Source organism: Mobula birostris, chromosome 31, assembly GCF_030028105.1.
Source record: "Mobula birostris isolate sMobBir1 chromosome 31, sMobBir1.hap1, whole genome shotgun sequence".
Classification (NCBI taxonomy): domain Eukaryota; kingdom Metazoa; phylum Chordata; class Chondrichthyes; order Myliobatiformes; family Myliobatidae; genus Mobula; species Mobula birostris.
The window spans coordinates 13461446-13485509 of record NC_092400.1 but is presented as its reverse complement, the minus strand read 5'-3'; the positions used below and the strand labels follow the sequence as shown (position 1 = coordinate 13485509).

The window sequence follows — 24064 nt, the reverse complement described above, 5'->3', positions numbered from 1 at the left end:
AGAACAGTTGAGGTCAGTTCATTGGCTATATTTAAGAGGGAGTTAGATATGGCCCTTGTGACTAAAGGGATCAGGGGGTATGGAGAGAAAGCAGGAACAGGGTTCTGAGTTGGATGATCAGCCATGATCATACTGAATGGCGGTGCAGTCTTGAAGCGCCGAATGGCCTACTTCTGCACCTATTTTCTATGTTTCAATGTTTCTATACCAGGTCATGATGCAGTCAATACACCCTCCACTACACATCCATAGAAGTTTGTCAAAGGTCCAAAGCTGTACATGAATAGGAAAGGAACAGCGGAATAAGGTCTAAAAGCAGGAACTTGGCATTAGTGTATATGTTCATTTCAGCTTGGTTGAGTGAGGCTGAAGGGCTTGTTTCTGTTTTGTAGGTCTTTCTGCCTTATGAAGCTTCGTACAGCAATGACAGGGCCAGACGCACATGTGTGGAATTTGAATTCTTCACTTGTCTACTCCACATTTAATTGTTAAATATGAGGCACATTTCATAAGCACCGCTATCACAGTGTTGACAGCTATGCACTAGTGTGTAAAAATACATCCCAGTACAGCGGGCATGAAGCAGCTCTAGAAGTCTACAGATTTCCAAGTTAGTTCATTAAGTCCTTTTAGTTTCTTGTTCTCTGTTTTAATAATACTTTATAACTCCATAAAATGTATAATTCACATTTACTAGTGCACAGAGAATACAACGTGTTAGGACTTACATTTCAATTTTTTTGTTTTGCAGTGTTCCAAGTCCTCCTTTGGATGATCCTCATCCATATGTTGGAAATATGATAACGTGGTCAGAAAGTTTTCAAATGTGATTTCATCAACTGATTTTGATGGTAAGTCCAGGTTTCTAAGTAGATATACCACGATGTTAGGGTGAAATTATGGTCATAGGATTTACAACATTTTTAATTTTCTGATTTTTTTTGCTGTTGTACAAATTTTGTCCTAGGAAATGAGTTTTTCCCCATTTTAACCACCCATTATTTTCACTTTCAATCCCAAGGTCAAACCAAAGTTGTAGACTATGCTGTTTCTGTGTTGCATTCCAGTTGCATTTTTGTGGTTTCTATAAGATCTTCAGTTTTATTTGGTATTTTCACATATTCTTAATGCTACTACAGTTTGATTACAAGTATCTAGGAGTTTGGGCCAGCTGGTGGTGTGGTGGCATCAGCACCAGACTTTGAGGTGAGTGGTTCTGGGTTCAAATCCGGCCAGTTCCTTACTCACTTTTCCAGCTGTGCTGGGTTGAGCGTTGAGCCGAGCAACTTGGCCTTGTGAAAAATGGACAAAATGCGAAAGAGACAACAAAGCACAGGGAGGAGTAACATAACATTTAAGAGTTTAGGGAGACTTCCATTCTACTAATCTGCATTTGATTTGTAACCGAATGAAATTAACATGGACCAGCCCACCAAAGTGCATTAATGGTTGTATCAGGCAGCAATCTGTAACTAATGTTATTTTAAAAAGCTGAATACTTACCTCCCATCAAAAAATGCATTGACGATTCTTGACTTAATGGGATTATTGTCCAAATCTTGAATGCTATCAAAGCTACTTTTGCTGTAAGCATAAAGTGGATAGGTACTTGGTGTGAGTGTGCAGCTGATCAGGGAAAATTTTCAATACAAAGATTATTTACAAGATGATAATTTTCTAGAAGAATATATTACCTCATTGTAGGCTTCCCATCAGATAGGTGTAAGAACCTTCTATGGAGAATTTCAATTTGCTCTGAAGAAACTGGAAAGAATGAAATTCTACATATGAGATCTCTCAGCCACAGAGCCACAATCCCACCCTTAACACCCTGTGCGGTTTCCTGCATTGTAGAACTGACCAGGTAATTGCAAACCTATACTTCTCTGTTTGCTTCTCTCCATAGATGCCAGATGCTGCCTGATCTGCTGAGTACCTTCAGCATTTGGTGCATTGCTCATTAATCTCAATCTATTATTTTAGACCTCAGTTTAAATAACTAGGAGGACACTTCCAATTAAATATGATACAGCCATACCCTCCTGCATGACTTCAGAGATTTAGTTCACATAAACCAAAATGTAAACTGGACAGTTCCACAAACACGAAAATGTCTGCAGATGCTGGAAATCCAAGGCAATACACACACACACAAAATGCTGGAGGAACTCAGCAGGTCAGGTAGCACCTACGGAAAGGAGTAAACAGTCAGTCCATAGCCTCCTCTACTGCCACATTGAGGCCATACTCGCGTAGGAGGAGCAACACCTCACATTCTCTTTGGGTAGCCTCCAAACTGGTGGCATGAACATTGCTTTCTCAAACTTTTGGTAATGCCTCCCCCTCCTCTCCTTCACCATTCGCCATTCTTGTTTCCCTCTCATACCTACTCTCTAGTGCTCCTCCTCCTTTCCTGTCTTCCATGGTCTTCCGCCCTCTCTGATCAGATTCCCCCGTTCTCCAGCCCTTTATCTCTTCCACCAATCAACATCCCAGTTCTTCACTTCACCCCACCCCCTCACCTAGTTTCACCAATCACCTTCTACCTTCCACTCCCTCCCCCCACTTTGGCTTCCTCCCCTTCCTTTCCAGTCCTGAAGAAGGGTCTCGTTCCGAAAAGTCTCTTTTCCGTAGATGCTGCCTGACCTGCTGAGTTCCTCCATCATTTTGTTTGTATTGCTTCAGATGATTCCATGGTTCCTAACCATTTTTTTTAAAATAACCTGCTTTTTTATTGGGCTGAAATTTAAGGCTAGCAACACCATGTTTGACTCAAAGAGTTCTGTAAATAATTATCTTGTTAATTACAGAGAGGGCTTTCTCTTCTCAGTAATTAGTTGTTGGGGTGCTGCAATTTGTATTTAAATAAAAAAAAAGGTGAAGTTGGCACTTGTGTGTCACCAGTTAGATAGTAAGGCTTGGAACAACCACTGTACTTTCGAAGATATTTAGGTAATATGTATAAGTGCTATGTAAGAAAGCAGAAAAAAAGTAAAACCACTTATTTGTGGAGTCCAGGTGAAGAACAAGCTTTGTAATGGTGCTGTTGTTACTGTTAGTACCGAGTGCTGGGTGGGAGTTTTGATGATGGGAAACTACTGTTCCTGGTGGACTCTCCAACTTGAACAACAAAATTTGAGTGCAGGAGCTGCTGGTGTTGAAGCTACAGTATTCTGTCGGTGATCAAGGAGAGTGGAGAGAGCCGGGACGTGCAGTAGAATTATGGAGCGTGCAAACAGGCCATTCAGCCCATCGTGTGCACCCTAACCCGCAGGGATCTATCCACTCAATGCTTTTATTCTGGTATTTGGCTGGTGGGTGATTCAAAAGTCGGGTTTATTTATGATGTGTACTTCGAAACGTACTGAAGTGCGTCATTTGCGTGAATGGCCGACACCCGCAAGGGTGTGCTGGGGGCAGACTGCAAGTGTCGCCACACGTTCGGTCACCAATGACTGCTCTCATCGAGACACTTGTTAAATACTCTCAGTGACTCTGCTTCCACCAGGCTCTCAGACTGTGTGTATAATGGGTATTCACCACCCTCAGGGTGAAAATGTCCTGCACAACTCCCTTCTAGATCTGTTATCCCCTCTCCCATAGGATTTCTGAACAGTCCATGAACAGTCCTCACTGTTCCTCTTCTACATTCTTTATTTATCAATCTGTCTGCCTGCTGCTGTTTCTGGTAACGATCTGTTGAGCCTGCACCGTGCTGCTGCCAAAAAACAGCATTTTTTTAAAAATACATATCAAGCGTGGCCCCTCTTAATCTCCGCTGTTCCAGAAATAAACTGACCCAGCCTCACCAGTCTCTGGGGAGTGGAAAGGGAAGGGGGAGGGGGGGCTGCTCCCCGCAGGCTGCACAGTGCAAGTGTGTGTGGGAGGCCCATCCTCCTCGTGTCTCGCTCCGTGCTCCTTTAGCCGGAGAGCTGCCCTTGAATCTGCTGGGTTCAGGCACCCCACACGCCAGCCTGGCCCGTTCCTGAGGGCACACTGCTCAGGGGCAGTGGGCTGGGTTTAGTGTCAGGCTACAGAGCAAGGGAGGGCATGAGGAGGTTTGGGGAGGAAATGCTGATGGGAGAGGCTAGTCGTGTGGACAAAAACTTGCTCATTACAGGAAAGGAAGAAGAAAAACAAACCGGACACACACAAACACAAACACGTTTCTGAATCACTGGGATCTCTTCTGGGGAAGGAACTATATGTACAAAGAGGACAGCTTATAGCTGAACCCGAGGGAGACCAATATCCTTGTGGGCAGGTTTGCTAAAACTGTTGTGGAGGATTTAAGCTAATTTGGTAGGGGGGTGGGAACCAGAGTGACGGGGCTGAGGATGGGGCAGTTGGCATACACGTCGATACTGTGTGTAGTGAGACTTTGAGGAAGGAGAGACAAATGATAGGACAAAATTGCAGTCAGTGGAATGAGATGAAGTGTAACATGGGGGCAAGATCAAAAAGGGTGATGAGTACCGGACTGAAGTTGTTATATTTGAATGCACGCAGTATAGGGAATAAGGTAGCTGATCTTGTAGTGTAGTTAGAGATTGGCAGGTATGACATTGTGAGTATCACTGAGTTGTGGCTGAGGGAAGATTATAGTTGGGAACTTAACATCCAAGGATACACATTGTATCAAAAGTACTGTCAAGTCAGCAGAGGGGATAGCGTGGTTCTGTTGGTAAAAACTGAAATTGAATCTTTAGAAAGAGGTGATATAGGATCAGAAGATGTAGAATCCCCATGGGTAGAGTAAGGAACTGCAAAATACCCTGATGGGAGTTATATGCAGGCCCCCAAACCGTAGCTAGGAAGTGGGATATAAATTACAATGGGAGTTGGAAAAGGCATGTAATAAGGTCATGGGGGATTTCAGTATACAGGTAGATTAGGAAGGTCAGGTTGGTGCTGGATCCTAAGAGAGGGAATTTGCAGGATGCCTAGGAGTTAGCTTTTTAAAAACAGCTTGTAGTTGAGCCCAGTAGAGGGAAGACAATTGTGGATTGTGCAATGAACTAAAGATTTGATTAGGGGGCTTAAGGTAAAGGAACCCTTCAGAGGCAATGATCAGAATATGATAGCATTCACCCTGCAGTTTGGGAAGATAAAATCGGATGTATCAGTATTACAATGGAGTAAAGGGAATTACAGAGGAACTGGCCAAAGTTGATTGGAAGGGGACACTAGCGGGGATGATGGCAAACAGCAATGGCTGGAGCTTCTGCAGGCAATCAGTAGGTGCAGGAGATAGATATATCCCAAAGATGATAGGGAGGATGAGGCAACTGTGGATGACAAGGGATCAAAAAAGGTTCAGCAAAAATTAGTTGGAAGTTAGAGGATTTGGAAGCTTTTAAAAACCAACAGAAGACAACTAAAAAAAAGCCAAGTGGAGCGAAAAGATGAAATATGAAGGTAAGCCAGCCAATAACATAGAAGAGGATAGCAGAATCCTTTTCAGATATATAAAAAGTAAAAGAGAGGTCAGAATGGATATTGGACTGCTAGAAAATGGTGCTGGAGAGGTCGTAATGAGGTCAAATAAATGGTGGACAGACTTATTAAGTATTTTCCATCAGTCTTCTTTGTGGAAGACACCAACAGTCTGTCAAAAATTTGAGAGGGTGAAGGGACAGAAATCAGTATAGTTTTTATTATTAACAAGAAGATGATTGGGCAGCTGAAAAGTCTGAAGGTAAGTCACCTGGACCAGATGAACTACACTCTAGCGTTCTAAAAGAGGTAGCTGAAGAGATTGTGGAGGCATTAGTAATGATCATTCAAGAATCACTAGATTCTGGCATGGTTCCAGATTACTAGAAAATTGCAAACGTCACTCCACTCTTTACGAAGGGAGGGAGACAGATGAAAGGAATTCTTAGTGCAGTTAGGCCGACTTTAGTGGTTGAGATGTTGGAGTCCATTATTCAGGATGTAGTTTCGGGGTATTGGAGGCACATGATAATGTAGGTCTCAAGTCAGCATGGGGAAACCTTGCCTGAGAAATCTGCTGGAATTCTTTGAGGAAATAACGGGCAGGGTAGACAAAGGAGAGTCAGTGGATGTTGTTCACTTGGCTTTTCAAAAGGCCTTTGAGAAGGTGCCGCACATGAGGCTGCCTAACAAGATAAAAGGCCATGGTATTGCAGGAAAGGTACTAACACGGATAGATGAATACAAGGCAGGAGGCAAGGAATGGGAACAAATAGGGCCTATTCTGGTTGGCTGCCGGTGATTTATGGAGTTCCATAAGGGTCAGTATTAGGACTGCTTCTTTTCATGTTATCGGCCAACAATTTGGATGATGGAATTGACGGCTTTGTAGCCAAATTTACAGAGAGTGCAAAGGTAGGTGGAGGGTGGTGGTGAGAAAGCAGGAAGTCTGCAGATTGAAAGAATGGGCAAAGAAGTGTCAGATGAAATATAGATGAAATAAAGTGTACAGTTATTGCCCTTGGTAGGAGGAATAAAGGCATAGATTATTTTCTAAACTGGGGAGACAATTCAAAAAGCAAAGGTGTAACAGGGCTTGGGAGTCCTTGTGCAGGATTCTGTAAAGGTTGACTTGCAGGTTGAATCAGTGGTAAAGAAGGCAAATTCAATGTTGGTATTCATTTTGAGAGGCGAGAATATAACAGCAAGGATGTGATGCTGAGGCTTTACAAGAGGTCAGACTGAACATGAAGCATAGTGAGCAGATTTGGAAACGCAAAATAATCTGCAGATGCTGGGGTCAAAGCAACACTCACAACACGCTGGAGGAACTCAGCAGGTCGGGCAGCATCCATGGAAAAGAACAGTCGACGTTTTGGGCTGGAACCCTTCGTCAGGACTGTAGGGGGAAGGGGCAGAGGCCCTATAAAGAACGTGGGGGGAGGGTGGGAAGGTGGCGGCTGGTAGGTGCCAGGTGAAAAACCAGTAAGGGGAAAGATAAAGGGGTGGGGGAGGGGATAGGCAGGAAAGGTGAAGAAGGAATAGGGGAAAGCACAATGGGTAGTGGAAGGAGGCGGAACCATGAGGGAGTTCCTTTACTGCCATGATGAGGCTAAACTCCAACTTCTGCTAATTCCCTCCCCCACCCCTTTATCTTTCCCCTTTCTGGTTTTTCACCTGGAACCTACCAGCCTTCTTCTTCCCATCCTCCCCCACCTTCTTTAAAGGGCCTCTGCTGCTTCCCTCTACAGTCCTGACTAAGGGTTCCGGCCCGAAACGTCGACTGATCTTTTCCACGGATGCTGCCCGACCTGCTGAGTTCCCCCAGCGTGTTGTGAGTGAGCAGTTTTGGGCCTTTTATCAGGAAACAATGTGCAGGCATTGGAGAAGTTCCAGAGAAGGTTCGCCATAATGATTCTAGGAATGAAAGGGTTTAATGTATGAGGCTCTGGGCCTGAACTCGCTGGAGGTGTTTGATAGGTTCCTGAAGTTCCGGGGAGAAGGCAAGAGAGTGGGATTGAGAGGTATAATAACTCGGCTGCGATGGAATGGCGGAGCAGACTCGATGGGCTGAGTGGTTAATTGGTCTTATACGCACCTTATAAACAAACACATACACACGTACTCACAGACACGACACACACATAGTTAACAAAGCGGGCATCCGCGGGCTTACCTGCACTCAAGGAATATTTCAGTTGATGGTGCTGCGCGAAATCAGGACGGTGAGTTTGTGGGGCTCCCGCAGCCACCTCGAACAGCAGAAAGATTCATCCCGCGGCGGACGCTGCCCGACCAGAAACGCTTCCAGTATTTTGTGGTGCACTAGCTGGAAGCAGCCGGGAGTGAGTGAACTTTACAGACCGCTGGGCTGTAAGGCTCCGGTTTGGTGCCCGGTTGACGTGTACTTCTGGCCCATCTCAGTCCAGCACGGTGGCTGCGGGGCGATTCCTCTTCGCTGATCGGGGGAATTCGGCCAGCTTCCCCCCGGTAATGTGGGGGATAGCGTGCGGGAGCTGCCCACTTACACAGCCCCCAAGCTGAGTGGGCGCTCGCCAGCGAGTCTCCCGTGACAGGTGGGAGAAGCATCTTCGCTCGTTTGAAGGGGCCCACCGCGCACACAACACACACACACAGATCTGGAGGTGGATGGAGCGGAATGAGCCGTCATCGTGCTTACCGGCAATTCCCTGAAATACGACTAAAGGGAAAGCAAACAAACCCCGTACCAACCCAGTGCTGATCACCCGCTCCCAGGGAAGCAAGGAGTTTGCTGAGGGCTCCTGTGCAATCGAAACTCCGCCGCATTCACAACTGAGCTGGAAACGCGCGACTGGACTTACAGCCGGTCGAGTCGGAAAGACTGCGAGCTTCCCTGGCAGACAGTGAAGGCGATGCTCCCATCGTGTTCCCCTCGGGATCAGCAGATTCACCGATCTGGAAACTCACCAGCCCCAACGACGGAACTGGCACACCCGTGTTCCGATCCTTTTCACGATGCGGAATCCGAGTGCAGCATCGAGCTTCTGTAAAGGATCCCTCTGGGTCCTACTGCTCACACGCTTTCAGTTTAAATTTAAATACCATCCCGCGTTCTTCAACGTAATCCATGCACTGGAGAAAGACCGTACACCTCCCCCTCTCTGTTAGTGATCCAGCTCCCTTTTCAACGCGACAAGCGAATCTGACTTCACTGCTGTTCCTTCAGACCCTCACCCCCCACTGGCGACTTTTGTTCTTTTGCTAATCACCATCAGTTTACGGCCCTTGATTTTGATCGCTACGCTAATGGAGCAGTTTCTGCCCACACCTGTGATCTTAACGATCTCTATTAAACCACCTCACACCTTCCCCAGTTCCAAGCAGAACAACCCCAGTCCCCAGACTGTCCACACAATGAAGTCCCTCTTCCTGAAATGGCTTTGTAAATCTCTTCTCCACCCTCTCTATTAGCGCATCGTGCCCAGAACTGGATACAAAACACCATGTGTGGCTAAACCAGGGTTTAAATTGACATACAACAGACATCAAAGTTGCTGGTGAACGCAGCAGGTCAGGCAGCATCTCTAGGAAGAGGTACAGTCGACGTTTCGGGCCGAGACCCTTCGTCAGGACTAACCGAAAGAAAAGCTAGTAAGAGATTTGAAAGGGGGAGGGGGAGGGGGAGGGGGAGGGGGAGGGGGAGACCCAAAATGATAGGAGAAGACAGGAGCGGGAGGGATGGAGCCAAGAGCTGGACAGGTGATTGGCAAAAGGGATATGAGAGGATCGTGGGACGAGAGGCCCAGGGCGAAGGAAAAGGGAGGGGGGGGAAATCCAGAGGATGGGCAAGGGGTATAGTCAGAGGGACAGAGGGAGAAAAAGGAGACAGGGAGAAAGAATGTGTGTATAAAAATAAATAACGGATGGGGTACGAGGGGGAGGTGGGGCATTAGCGGAATTTAGAGAAGTCAATGTTCATGCCATCAGGTTGGAGGCTACCCAGACGGAATATAAGGTGTTGTTCCTCCAAACTGAGTGTGGCTTCATCTTTACAGTAGAGGAGGCCGTGGATAGACATATCAGAATGGGAATGGGATGTGGAATTAAAATGTGTGGCCACTGGGAGATCCTGCTTTCTCTGGCAGACAGAGCGTAGGTGTTCAGCAAAACGATCTCCCAGTCTGCGTCGGTCTCACCAATATATAGAAGGCCACATCGGGAGCACCGACGCAGTACATCACCCTAGCCGACTCACAGGTGAAGTGTCGCCTCACCTGGAAGGACTGTCTGGGGCCCTGAATGGTGGTAAGGGAGGAAGTGTAAGGGCATGTGTAGCACTTGTTCCGCTTACAAGGATAAATGCCAGGAGGGAGATCAGTGGGGAGAGATTGGGGGGACGAATGGACAAGGGAGTCGCGTAGGGAGCAATCCCTGCGGAAAGCAGAGAGGCGGGGAGGGAAAGATGTGCTTAGTGGTGGGATCCCGTTGGAGGTGGCAGAAGTTACGGAGAATAATATGTCGGACCCGGAGACTGGTGGAGTGGTAGGTGGTTTTTAAATTGACTTCCTTGGTCTCTGTTCATAAACCTTGGGATCTAATTTACACCTTCTCAACCTGCTCTGCATTTTCAGTACTGATAACAGGTCTCAGCCCAAAACATTGACTGCTTATTCCCCGGCATAGACACTGCCTGACCTGTTGAGTTCCTCCAGCACTTTGTGCACCTGTTGTTCTGCATTTTCAATGACATTTGCACACATATCTCCAGATCTCTGTTCTGTTGCCACTTTTAGAATAAACCTTTAGTTTTAACAGTCTCTTCTCATTCCTCCTACAAGATCATAACTCCATATTTCTCAGCATTCACCGTCACTTTCCGCTCTCCTCCTACTCGCCTCTCTTCTACTCCTCGTAGGCTATCATTATCCTCCTGATTGTCACAGTTCCCTATAGCGTTGACTGAGCTGTTCTTGAATTAGTCCGCCCATTGTTGAGACTCTATGCTTCATCATTAGAACATTCAGTATTAGAACAGAAATGAGGAGGAATTTCTCAAGCCAAAGGGTGCTGGATCTTTGGAATTCATTGCCAAGGACGGCTGTGGAGGCTAGGTCATTTGCCATATTTAAAGCAGAGCTTAACACGAGGAATTCTGCAGATGCTGGAAATTCAAGCAACACACATAAAAGTTGCTGGAGAAGGCAGCAGGCCAGGCAGCATCTCTAGGAAGAGGTACAGTGGACATTTCGGGCCGAGACCCTTCATCAGGACTAACTAAAAGAAGAGCTAGAAAGAGATTTGAAAGGGGGAGGGGGAGGGGGAGGGGGAGGGGGAGATCCAAAATGGTAGAAGACAGGGGGAGGGATGGAGCCAAGAGCTGGACAGGTGATTGGCAAAGGGGATACGAGAGGATCATGGGACAGGAGGCCCAGGGAGAAAGACAAGGGGTGGGGGAACCAGAGGATGGGCAAGGGGTATAGTCAGAGGGACAGAGGGAGAAAAAGGAGAGTGAGAGAAAGAATGTGTACAAAAATAAATAATGGATGGGGTACGAGGGGGAGATTTATTTATATACACACATTCTTTCTCTCTCTCCTTTTTCTCCCTCTGTCCCTCTGACTATACCCCTCGCCCATCCTCTGGGTTCCCCCCCCCCCACTTTGTCTTTCTCCCCGGACCTCCTGTCCCATGATCCTCTCATATCCCCTTTGCCAATCTCCTGTCCAGCTCTTGGCTCCATCCCTCCCCCTCCTGTCTTCTCCTATCATTTTGGATCTCCCCCTCCCCCTCCCACTTTCAAATCTCTTACTAACTCTTCCTTCAGTTAGTCCTGACAAAGGGTCTCAGCCTGAAATGTCAACTGTACCTCTTCCTAGAGATGCTGCCTGGCCTGCTGCGTTCACCAGCAACTTTGATATGTGTTGCTTAAAGCAGAGGTTGATAGGTTCTTAGTTAGTAAGGGTGTCAAAGGTTACAGCGCAAAGCCTGGAGAATGGGGTTGAGAGGGATAATGAATCAGTCATGATAGAATGGTGGAGCAGAGTCAATGGGCTGAATGGCCTGTTTCTGCTCCTGTGTGCTATGGTCTTATGGTCTTACTGTCACCCGCTCCACCCCTACCCCCAACATTTCAAATTTCACATCATCCCCATGAGTATTTGGCTTTCAGTCTAGTAATAAAACTAATTTAAATATATTAAATGTTCATGCAAATCTCAGGAAACAGCATAAGGTAGGGGTTGCTAACTTTTTTTTTTATGCCATGGAGCCTTTACTGGGGTGGGGGGGTGTCAGTGGACCCCCAGTTGGGAACACCCAGGAATAAGGGGACTGCAGGAGATCCAATGGCTTACAGTCAGTGTAGGTGAAGAGAACTAAAAAAAGGACATCACAACAGAGTCTGCAGAGTGTCACGATGTTTTCACGGGGATTTCCGCCGCTTGCTGGAAGGAGTTTCTACATTCTCTGCATGACTGCGTGGATTTCCTCCAGGTGCTCTGGTTTCCTCCCACAGTCCAAGGACATACTGATTGGTAGGTTAATTGTTCATCGTAAATTGTCCTGTGACTAGGCTAGGATTAAATTGGGGGATTGCTAGGCAGTGCAGCTCAAAGGGCCAGAAGAGCCTATCCCATGATGAATCTCAATGAAATAAGAATATATTACTGATGTTGATTCTGAGATCAATGGGAAGTTGTGGTTAAATTTTAAGTGCTGACTAATCTGCTGAGTGTGTTCAGCATTTTCTGATTTACGGCATCTGCTGGTTTTTTTGGTATTTCTTGTTAAAAGAGTTATTAGTAACTTGTTTGCTTAGTGAAAGTGATTATTCTGTTGCTTAGTGTTTGTGTAAGAAATGTTATTCATGAGTTTAATTTGTTGTTAGTATACTCCATTTTTGGTTTAGAGTTTGAATTTGGGTAAAGTTAAATGAATTTGGTGAATTTTAGTCTTTAAAAAAAAGCACCCAGAGCTGAAAATGATCTATACTAACTTTTATCTATCAATTCTATGTAGATATGACAGAGCAATCTGGATGCCTTTTGAATGTCAGGGTTCTCTGCAGAAATGTATTCTTACCCTGAATTTCACTGGCTCCAAGTCATTCAGCTGGAAACCCCTTAACGTGTTACTGAAGGAGCATCTGAACAATTAGTGTTGGTTAGAACTTGTGGAAAGATCTATGGTCGGAATGAGATGGCGTGGATGGTACTGTAAGTAGCAATGACAACTCTGACTGATTGATGAGATTGGCACTGTCCTGGTTGGCAGTGAATGTATAGCTAACGTCCATCGATTGGATCGCAGAAGGGTAACTGTGTATTGGGCTTTCCAAAGCCGGGAGGAAGAGAAATATGATATGGTAGTGGTGCAGCACAGGAGAAACCCAGACCCTGAGTTAAATTACAAAGTAAATAACATTCACTGAAATTATGTTTACTGTCTCAAAAAGGTAAGGGATGAATTAATTGATATCTTCAAAACATGAAAGGGAATCGGTAAAATTGGTTTCTCATTATCACATGTGCTGAGGTACAACTAAAGACTTGTCCAGCACACGACGCAATGCGTTAAAACAGTGCACTGAGGTAGTGCCAGGTAAAACAATAACAGAGTGTGTTACAATTACAGAGAAAGTCCAGAGCAAGCAGACAGTAAAGTGCGAGGTCATAATGAGGAAGACTGTGAGATTACAAATAGGAAGCAAGTTAATAGTCTTATAACAGTGGGCCAGAAGGTGTACCTGAACCTAATCGTGGTGCTTTCAGGTTTTCAATCTTCTGCCTGGTGAAGAGAGAATGAATGGAGCGGATGGGTCCTGGATTAAGCTGGCTACTTTACCGAGGCAGTGGGAAGTGTAGACAGAGTACGCAGAGGCGAGTCTGGTTTCTGCGATGAGCTCGGCTGTGGCCATGACTCTCTGCACTTTCCTATGGTTCCCATGCAGAGCAAGTGCCATACCAAGTCGTGATGCATCTGGACAGGATGCTTTCAATGGTTCATCGGTAAAAATAGGTGAGGTCAAAGGAGAAAAGCCAAACTGATTTAGCCTCTTGAGAAAGTAGGGGTGCTCTCTGGGCTTTTCCCACCACTGTGTCAACTTGGTTGGATCAGGATAGGGCTATTGGTGATATTCACTCTAGGAGCTTGAAGCTGTCAACCCTCTCACCCTCACTGTTGACATGAACAGGCACATCAGAGAGCCCCTTTCCTGAAGTCAGTGACCAGCTTTTTTGTTTTGCTGGTATTGTGAGAAAGGTTGTTGTCACTAGCACCTCTATCTCTTTCCTGCTCTCTGACTTACTAGTATTGGTGACGTCAATAAGAAGGAACTACTTCCATTGGGTACACAATCTAATAACTAGTGTCACAATTCCTGGGGTAACGTTAGGCAACAGTTTTATATGAAAATGGAGTTAGTGTTTTTGAATTCTTATCTTCAAATGCCAGTCGATTCAAGGGTAATTGTTAAATCTTTGAACAGGGAGAGAATCTTGTTCACTCAGGTGTGAAAGAAATGGGCAAAAGCGCAGACTTAGGTTAAATTAGGTGGCAGAGCAGGCATCATTTCTTAGATTTATCCCTTTATTTTTCCAGAGATTATGTTGTTTATTGCCTTCTCAATAGTATACTGGAAATGTTAATATTCAGCCAGAGACAGTAATTTAAGGGATGGATTATTTTAAATAATCGGGGAAATTCTCAAAGCAAAGGCACCACCATGTTTCAAGACAGCACACACAAAGTACTGGAGGAACTCAGCAGGTCAGGAAGCATCTGTTGGAAAAGAGTAGACAGTCGATGGTTCGGGTCGAGACCCTTCTTCAGGATTCAAGATTGTTTTAATGTCATTTCCAGTACTCAGGTATAAGGGAGGATGAAGTAATTGTTACACTGGCTCCAATGCAGCACAAAAAAACCCACAATAAAATTAAAAAAATGAATTAAATTAAAAAAGACAATAAATATAAATATAGAAGATACATAGAGTGCAGCAGGCAGTGCGGCACAGCGTCCAAGCTGGGGTCAGTACTGCCCCCTGGTGTTCACTCAGCAGAAGACAAGCCGTATTGTGTTTGACTACAAACTGTCAGAGTAGCATTACAAGTGCACAGATGCACAAATATGCAAATATTAGAAGAGAAGTAAGAAAGAAAAAATAAGTTAACCTCAAACAGTCTAACAGGAGGAGGTCATCACTTCCCCGGCTATAGGTCTACTCATTATAGAGCTTAATGGCCAAGGCTAAGAATAACCTCATGGCATTCTTTGGAGCAGTGCAGTTGTCTTAGCCTATTACTATTATTGTAGGCCGTATCTCGGGTAATGATGAGTTTGAGTACAGAGAGGAAATTAAGAACCTGGTGGCATGGTGCAAAGACAATAAACTATCCCTCAATATCAGCTAGACGAAGGAGTTGGTTGTTGACTTCAGATGGAGTAGTGGACCGCACAACCCAATTTACATCGGTGGTGCGCAAGTGGAACAGGTCAAAAGCTTTAAGTTCCTCAGGGTCAATATCACAAATGACCTGACTTGGTCCAACTAAGCAGAGTCCACTGCCAAGAAGGCCCACCAGCGCCTTTACTTCCTGAGAAAGCTAAGGAAATTTGGCCTGTCCCTAAAACTCTCTCTAATTTTTATAGATGCACCGTAGAAAATATTCTTCTGGGGTGCATCACAACCTGGTATGGAAGTTGTCCTGTCCAAGACCGGAAGAAGCTGCAGAAGATCGTGAACACAGCCCAGCACATCACACAAACCAATCTACCATCCTTGGACTCACTTTACACCGCACGCTGTCGGAGCAGTGCTGCCAGGATAATCAAGGACATGACCCACCCAGCCAACACACTTTTCGTCCCTCTTCCCTCTGGGAGAAGGCTCAGGAGCTTGAAGACTCGTACGGCCGGATTTGGTAACAGCTTCTTTCCAACTGTGATAAGACTGCTGAACGGATCCTGACCCAGATCTGGGCCGTACCCTCCAAATATCCGGACCTGCCTCTCAGTTTTTTTTGCACTACCTTACTTTCCCTTTTCTATTTTCTATTTATGATTTATAATTTAAATTTTTAATATTTACTATCGATTTGTACTCCAGGGAGCGGGAAGCGCAGAATCAAATATCGCTGTGATGATTGTACGCTCTAGTATCAATTGTTTGGCGACAATAAAGTATAAAGTACTAAAAGTGCTCCTCTGTTCAGCCAAGGTGGCATACAGAGGGTGAGAACCATTGTCCAGAATTGCCAGGATTTTCCATAGGGTCCTTTGTTCTTCCACAGCCTTCAGTGTGTCCAGTTTGACTCCTATAAAAGAGTCAGCCTTGCTAAACAGTTTATTGAGCCCATTGGCATCACCCATTTTTACGCCATTACCCCAGCTCAAAACCGCATGGAAGATTGTCCTGGTGACAACAGACTGGTGGAACACGTGAAGGAGAGGCCTGCATACTCTAAAGGACGTCAGTCTCCTCAGGAAGTAGAGGTGACTCTGGCCCTTCTTATACACAGCCTCTGTGTTGGTGCACCCCTCAAGTCGGTCACCCAGGTGCACCCCCAGGTACTTGAAGATCTTCACCACATCCACATCCTCACCATCAATAGTAACAGGGAGCAGCGCAGGCTTAGTCTTCACCATCTCCTTTGACTGATGTTGAGCTGCAGATGATTCAGCTTGTACCATCTGACAATGTCGTCCGGCAGGGCCCTGTATTCATCCTTCTGTCTTCTCTTTATTCACCCAACTATTGCTGAGTCATCAGAGAATTTCTGTAGATGACATGACTCGGTGTTGCATCTAAGGTCGGAAGTATGCAGGGTAAACAGGAAGGGAGCCAATACAGTCCCCTGTGGGGCTCCATTGCTGCTTATAGCCATCTCTGACACACAGATCTGAAGCCGCACACACGTGGTCTGCCAGTCAGGTAGCCCATTATCCAGGATACAATGGAAGTGCCAACCTGCATGAACATAGTTTTTTGCCCAGTTATGGACACTGTAATTTCTTTTGGGATCAATAAAATATCTATCTATCTATCTATCTGTCTATCTAGATTGGGTATTATGTAATGAACCAGATGATTAGTGAGCTGAAGGTAAAGGAGCTCTTAGGGTATAGTGATCATAACATGATAGAATTGATCTGCAATTTGAGAGGGAGAAGCTAAGGTCAGATGTATCAGTGGAGTAAAGGGAATTACAGAGGCATGAGAGAGGGGGTGGCCAGTGTTGGTTGGAAGAGGACACCTACAGGGATGATCGCAGAACAGCAATGGCCGGAGTCCCTGGGAGATTTTTGCAAGGTGCAGGATAGATGCATCCCAAAGATGGAATATTGTAAAGGCGGGATAATACAACCATTGCTGACAAGGGAAGTCAAAAACAACATAAAAACAAAAGAGAGGGCATACAACAGAGCAAAAATGAGTGGGAATTTAGGGGATTGGGAAACTTTTAAGAATCAATAAAAGGCAACTAAAATAAAAAAGCCACAAGGAGGGAAAGGATGAAATATGAAGGTAAACTGGCCAATAATATCTAACAGGATACCCAAATGATTTTTCAGGTATATCAAGAGTAAAATAGAGATGAAAGTGTTTTGATAATTGGTAATGATCTTTCAAGCATCAGTAGATTCTGGCATGATTCTGGAGGACTAGAAAGTTGCAAATGTCACTCCACTCTTCAAGAAGGCAGGGAGGCAGAAGAAAGAAAATTATAGGCCAGTTTGTCTTAGCCTGACCTCAGTGGTTGGGAAGACGTTGGGTCGATTGTTAAGGATGAAGTTTCAGGATACTTGGAGGCAGATGATAAAAAAAAGGCCACAGTTAACATGGTTTCCCTAAGGAAATCTGTTGGAATCCTTTGAGGAAATAACAAGCTGGATGGACAAAGGAGAATTGGTGGATGTTGTGTAGTTGAGTTATCAGAAGACTTTCAACAAGATGTCACAAATGATAACAAGAGTCTATGGTATTACCAGAAAGATAGAGGATTCACTGATTGGCAGAAGGCAAAGAGTGGGAATAAACGGAGCCTTTTCTGGTTGGCTGCCGGTGACTAGTGATGTTCCACAGGGGTCAGTGTTGGGACCGTTTCTTTTTACATTGTATGTCAATGATTTGCATGATGAAATTGATGGCTTTGTAGCCAAGGTTATAGGATGACACGAAGATAGGCAGCAGGGAGGCTGCAGAAGGACCTAGGCTGGAAGAATGGGCAAAGAAGTGGCAGATGGCATACAGTGTAGGGAAGTGTATGGTCAAGCACTTCGGTAGAAGGAACAAAAATGTAGACTGTTCTCTAAAGGGGCAGAAAATTCAAGAATCCGGGAGTACAAAGGGAATTGTATTCCCCAGACATTCAGAATTCCTTGAAGGTTAATATGCAGGTTGAGTTTGTGGTAAGGAAGTCAAATGCAATGTTAGCATTCATTTCAAGTGGACTGGAATATAAAAGCAAGGATGTAATGCTGAGGCTTTATAAGGCACTAGTGAGGCCTTATTTGGAGAATTGTGAGCAATTTTGGGCCCCTTATCTAAGAAAGGATTGGAGCGGTTTCAGAGAAGGTTCACGAGAATGATTCTGGGAATGAAAGGGTTATCGTATGAGGCTTGATGGCTCTGGGCCTGGGCCCATTTGAATTTAGAAAAACTGGGGGGAATCTCATTGAAACCTATTGAATGTTGAAAGGCCTCGAAGAGTGGATGTAGAGAGGATGTTTGCTATACTGGTGGAGCCTAGGGCCAAAGGGTGCAGCCTCAGAATAGAGGGACTTCCATTCAGAATGCAGGTGAGGAACCTTGTAACTCTGGAATTACAATGGACCTGTTTTTCTCAACCAGAAACCAATAGAAACTATCAGAATTCTCCTGGTTTTTGAGCGTGTCAGCGTAGACATGCAACATGATCAATCTGCCAGTCTTCCAATGGCCCTGAGCCTCTTTCAGTCAGTTGATTATTACATTGCTTGGAGTCTCATGTTTTCTGAAAGCTCTTAAAAGCAATCCCACCCCCACTTTTCCCTGTAAATGGCCCCGAGCACATGCCAATGATGCCCACAGTCAACAAGGTGGGCAGTAAGACTCTGCTCTATTTCAGCCCAGTCGGAGTGGATTCGCAGGGCAGTGCTCTTACCATTGATGAAACTGTGGTGGGTGGCAGGCTGGGAGATCCAACCCGTTAGAGCAAACTGAAGTGATTTATCTACAGATCAGATAATAAACAACACCAAGCAGCTGTATCATAATTATCTGAGCAAACAGGGTGAGTGGACAGAGTCCATTTGGAATTAGTGAAATGTATTAATCGCAAAATCAATACAGATAAGGAAATGCATCTTATTCTATCATTGTCCATTTACTTCCCCTCCTTCACTGATCTGAGGGCTATGGAAGTGCAATGATTTTCTTACTAAGCTCGGTGGACAAACAATCTCCCACAGGAGTCTAAGTCAGTTTTGAATATTTGTACTGGAAATGAAAGGCTGTTATCAGTAAAAGTGGCGATGAATCCAAGAAAAATCTTAAAAAATAACAACTGGTCTGCAACAATAAAATCTTCCATTTTCACGGCACCTTTAATCAAATATAATATCCTAATATACTTCAAAGAGATTTCCACAGTCGAAATTTGACAGTGAGCTTCGTGAGGATATGGAGACACAAGAGAATCTACAGATACTGGAGATCTGGAGAAACATACACAAAATGTTTGAGGAACTCGGCGGATCAGGTAGCATCTATGGAGGGAAATGGACAGTCGACATTTCAGGTTAAGACTTGCTCCTTCAGAACTGGAAAGTCTTTTCCATTTCAGGACAATGTGGTGGGTGGTCCTCGGCTTAATGTAATTCAGTTTTGTTCTCTATATTTATCATCTATTCCATTGTATTGCTGCCATAAAGTTCACAGTTTTCATAATATAGGCTGGTGATATTAAACCTGCTTCAGGCTGAGATCCTTAAGACCATGAAGGGTCTTGAGCCGTAACATCAACTGTCCATTTCCCTCCACAGATGCTACCTGACCTGTTGAGATCTTCCAGCATTTTGTTTTGTGTGTTGTTCATGAGGATATGTTAGGATCATCGATAAACTTTTTGATTATAGATGAAGGTTTTAAGGGTGAAGGAGAGGCAGAGTGGCAGAGAGCTGGGGGGGGGGCGCGGCTAGATTGTCTCTGATCATTTCTTAAATTCTTGCTGATGGAATATTTGAGAATGAAGAGTTAATGCCACATTGATCTAATATGAACCTTATAAGAATGTGTAAATACAGTGAATAATGATAAAGGAATATGGATAATAGAGAGAGGATCCCAAAGTTAAGAGCATTATCAAAGGCACAGCTGGAGAGGTGGACAAGCTTTTTTATGAGTGGGGCAGGAACCTAGACACAGAGACACTATGGCATAGTAAACACTTAGAAAAATAATGTAAAATCAGACCTGTGGCTCTTGGGACAATAAAGTTGCTGTATTTCTTGTATTCTTAAAGTTCTTGTATTCTTCCCATGTGTAGGCAGCATTGGTAACATGGGATTTGACCTATTGGGTGACAGTTAGTTGAGCTGCTTTGCATCATTGTTGGTTTATTAAAACCTTGACTTTCTGGGAGCCATCTACTGAATGATTCTGCATAGCCCATGGTTTACCGGGAGTTCGGCTGCTTTTTGAGACGTCAGCCATACTCTTTTTCCATAGATGCTGCCTGGCCTGCTGAGTTCCTCCCGCACTTTGTGTGTGCTGCTTTTTGATACGTCTTACTTTTGTTATTCTTGATGCTCATGCTGCCTCCTCACCTAAGCTGGGCAATGGATCGTCGTTGCCATGACGACACGTCCCTGACGGAGCAACACTCCCTACTGCTGCACAGGAATTCCAACCCAGAATTTGTGTTCAAGTCTCTGGAATCAGAATCGGGTTTAATATCACCGGCCTACCTTGTGAAAGTTGTTAACTTTACGGCAGCAGTACAATGGAATATAGAGAACAAAACGGAATTATATTAAGTCTATTAAGTAGTCTTAATGGGTCTTAAATACATCTATTAAATAGTTCAGTTAAAGTAAGTAATGCAAAACAAAAACAGAAATAAAAAATTAGTGAGGTAGTGCACATGAGTTCAACGTCCATTTAGGAATCGGTTGGCAGAGGGGAAGAATCTGTTCCTGAATCACTGAGTGTGTGCCTTCAGGCTCCTGTACCTCCTTCACAATGGTAACAGTGAGAAGAGGGCATGTACTGAGTGGTAGGGTCCTTAATAATGGATACCACCTTCCTAAGGCACTGCTCCTTGAAGATGCCTTGGATACTATGGAGGCTGGTACCCATGACAGGGCTGACTAATTTTACAAGTGGGAGTTTAGAATTCTGGTTCAAACGTACTTGGAATATTCTGAATAGTTGTGAATACTATTTAATATCTTTTCAAAAATATTTCCCCTTTTTTCATGGTTTCAATCTAATTTAATTGATTATTGAACCTTTTTCTTGTCCCATATACAGCTACCGCAGAACCCTGTAGCATGTGTAATGACACGTTGGAAGCTTCCATTTTAAAGCTTTTCAAATCCCATCGGGCATTTGGCTTATGCAAACTGAACAATACTCCTTCTTGGTGTTTGCTGAACCCAGTGTTGTGTTATAATGTGATATATTGTCAACCATTGTCGGGAATAAAGGGGTGACGTTTCGCAATCGGACCATCAGGTGGCGATGCCGGTCAGTACAAATGCAAGCTAATTCAAAACAGGGTAGCTTTCGATTTGAAACCAGGTGTTCATGAAATACTCGAGGCTTGTTTGTCACCGTCACGGGAAAGAACAAGGGGGGGATGTGTGGGTGTGGATATCCCTGTCATACGGAATTGTCGAATCTTCTTGTACACAGCAGACTGCCTTAAAATCAGAACGTAGATGCTGGAGGAACTCAGCAGGTCAGGCAGCATCTATGGAGGGAAATAAACAGTCGACGTTTTGGGCCAAGACTCTAAAGGGTCTGTTGGCTGTTCATTTCCCCCTACTGATACTGCCTGACCTGCTGCTCTGTGTGTGTGTGGGTCTCCAGATTTCCAATATCTGTTGGCTGTATCGTGCTTCCACTTTAAAATCAGATTTATCTACAGTTTATCCGTCATCATTTGGATGCCAAAGATATATTGAAATATATATTAAAGTTAATCACACATGCCATCTTGGTGCTGTAGTGAGATTCCTTTCAAACTGAGGTAATAATGAACTGTAAAGGTAGAATGGGGACAATCATTAAAGTGATTAGCTTGCTGACAGAAGTAATACTGAAATAAACCACAGAATCAAGGCTGCCTTCCCAACAGCAAGTTTGTCCGTATATGTACTGGGAGGGGAAGCACCTCTGGTGGCAGGCTGTCGTGCTCCGTCCAGGGGCAGCTCGTCCACCTTTGGTCCCCACCCGGCGCCCAGCTCTCACCTGTGGCTCCAAGTAACCAGTTGCACGCGACAGTGGCCGCACTCCGGTACCCCGCTTCGACAGGTGGACTAAACCAGGTGAGGGTAGCCAGGAGCCTCCAACCCCGGTAAGACAGGGATACGCCTACCCCAGCATGCGAGTCCATTTCTGGCGGACCGGGCGGATGAGATCAGCTACAAGATCCAACGGCCAAGAAGGTGGTGCTGTAACGCTTCGTGGAGAGCGAGGGGCATGAGAAGGCACAGAATGCTCCAGACGTGACGATTTTTGAGGCCGAGAGAGTGGAAGTGCCCCAGTGCAGCGGCCTTTCCACTACGAAACTCCTCCCGCGCAGGTTACATCATCGTCGGGAACGACGGACAGCTGACCCAAACGCTTTGGGACTCCTCATTCTCTCATCACACCTGAGCCATGAGGCACAGCCGTTGTGTTCAGTTCACAGACAATGTCTGTGTTTGAGCACACGTGGAGGATGAGCGCCAAGTCACGGTCGACTCATTCGCCGGAGCAGACGAAAGGATGGGCCTTCCACCCAGCCTGTGTAAGGAAAAAGGCCCTCGGTCAACCTGCACTGCACAAAGTGGCGGCTATCCCTTAGCAAACTTGAATGAATAATTTGACGTGCTTGACGAAGGTAAGGCAGTGGAAATTATGTACATTATTTTTGGTAGGGCATTTGATAGGGTTCTCGTGGAAAGTTGATTAAGAAGACAACGACCATTTCAGTTTAACATCCCAACAAGCTGAAAGTTGTCTTGAACTGTGATTCAAGACCCCACCCTCAATTGAAAGGAACACCATCCCCCATGGCTTTAATGACAGCTCACAAGCCTGCCCAGAGGGAAGCTGAAAAGCGACATCTGGGACAGTGCAGCACCTTCTCAGTAACACAGGAGCTATAGGAAAGGGAGGTGGTGTGTACCTTGCTCCGGAGATGCGGAGTGTAACTCTGAAGATGACAGCCTCGACATTGACCTGCTGCATTCCTGTTTTCTCTGTTCCAATTCTGAGCTGCCTTCCACTCCCCACCATATGGGCTGCAGGCATGTCCAACTACTTTGGTGGTGCTGTATTTAAGCCCTCTTCCCTCTGTGATATTTGCCCCAGTTCTAATTAAACCCTCAGAATCCAAACTTTTCTGACTGCCCTCCCCACATTCGCTGACTTGCCAATTTCACCAATATACTTATTTATGCTTTGGTTAAAATTTTGAGGAATTGCATGCTAAAAATGACAACATTTTATCTGAATTTGAGCTGATAAATAAGTTTGCAGTAACTTAATGCAATTAACTTGCAAATTATGAAACAATCTGATGGAAAGTTTTGCCTACATTAAAAACTACAACTGAATTGTCTCTCTAAAAGGATGGATTTTCCAAACGTGAGCAATAAGGGAAGGTTTTATTGATTTTGGGCATCATTTTTGTGTGCTCCCAGTGTGATCGTTTCAGCACTAGGAAAATGCAAACTTTTGCAACAAGGGAAGCTTCCAGGTGCCCGGGTTAGACTGAATGCAATGGCAGCAAAGCTTTGCTCAGTATTGATAGAGAACCCAGAAACTTGGCATTCAGGTTGAAGTTCTTCATTTGCTTGCATTCAGAAAGAGGTAGTAAATTGGATTCAACAACCCCATCCTATTACGGCAATTTTTGGTTTGCCAATGATGGAACATAGCTCTTTATCGTCTTCGGCCTGTCGTATGATTGCATTTGTTACATTAATGGCCAGCAGGTCCATTTTATTGAATTGGAAAGAGACCAATCCTCCTACTGCATTTCAACGGTTTTCTCAAACTATATCATGTTTAAATTTAGAAAAAATCAGAAGTGTCATTTTTGATCCTTCGGTTAAATTTGAAGAGACTTGGAAGCCATTTATTCGACATTTTCATATGATGTAGTTTGACCTTCTCCGAATCCTTTTCATTAACTTAAAATATATGAATAGAGGAGCGGAGTTGACGATATTAATGAATGTATTCGATCTAATATATTGGTTCAGCCCTGTTTTGTTCTGTTTGTTTTTTCTTTGTGATATTTTTTCTCTTTTCTTTTTCGCTTCATGATTAATTATATCAGGGGTTTGGAAGTTCATTACACTTGTACTATTTGTAGTTTCTCTTGTATATGTTTATTATCAATAATGTACAAATTCCAATCTCTTTATAGCACTATTGTTATTATGTTTCTGA

The 24064-nt window shown here is 44.6% G+C and overlaps 2 protein-coding genes across 3 annotated transcripts in view; one reads left to right on the top strand and one right to left on the bottom strand.

Annotated features, from left to right (window-relative positions):
• Nucleotides 1–8503, bottom strand: part of tesca (tescalcin a) — a 48432-nt gene extending 39929 nt beyond the window's left edge. The window contains exons 1-4 of the mRNA XM_072247867.1: nucleotides 8280–8503; nucleotides 1695–1764; nucleotides 1504–1584; nucleotides 729–865 (exon numbers count right to left, since the gene is read on the bottom strand). Of these exons, the coding sequence (XP_072103968.1) occupies nucleotides 729–865; nucleotides 1504–1584; nucleotides 1695–1764; nucleotides 8280–8340 (349 nt within the window). The 5' untranslated portion in view covers nucleotides 8341–8503. The remainder of the gene's footprint in view (nucleotides 1–728; nucleotides 866–1503; nucleotides 1585–1694; nucleotides 1765–8279) is intronic.
• Nucleotides 7245–24064, top strand: part of sdsl (serine dehydratase-like) — a 66739-nt gene continuing 49919 nt past the window's right edge. The window contains exon 1 of one of the 2 annotated variants that reach the window (XM_072247866.1): nucleotides 7245–7270. The gene's annotated coding sequence lies outside the window, so the exon portion shown is untranslated. Of the gene's footprint in view, nucleotides 7271–11900; nucleotides 11952–24064 lie in introns of those variants that run through there. The other variant, XM_072247865.1, reaches the window with a different exon arrangement.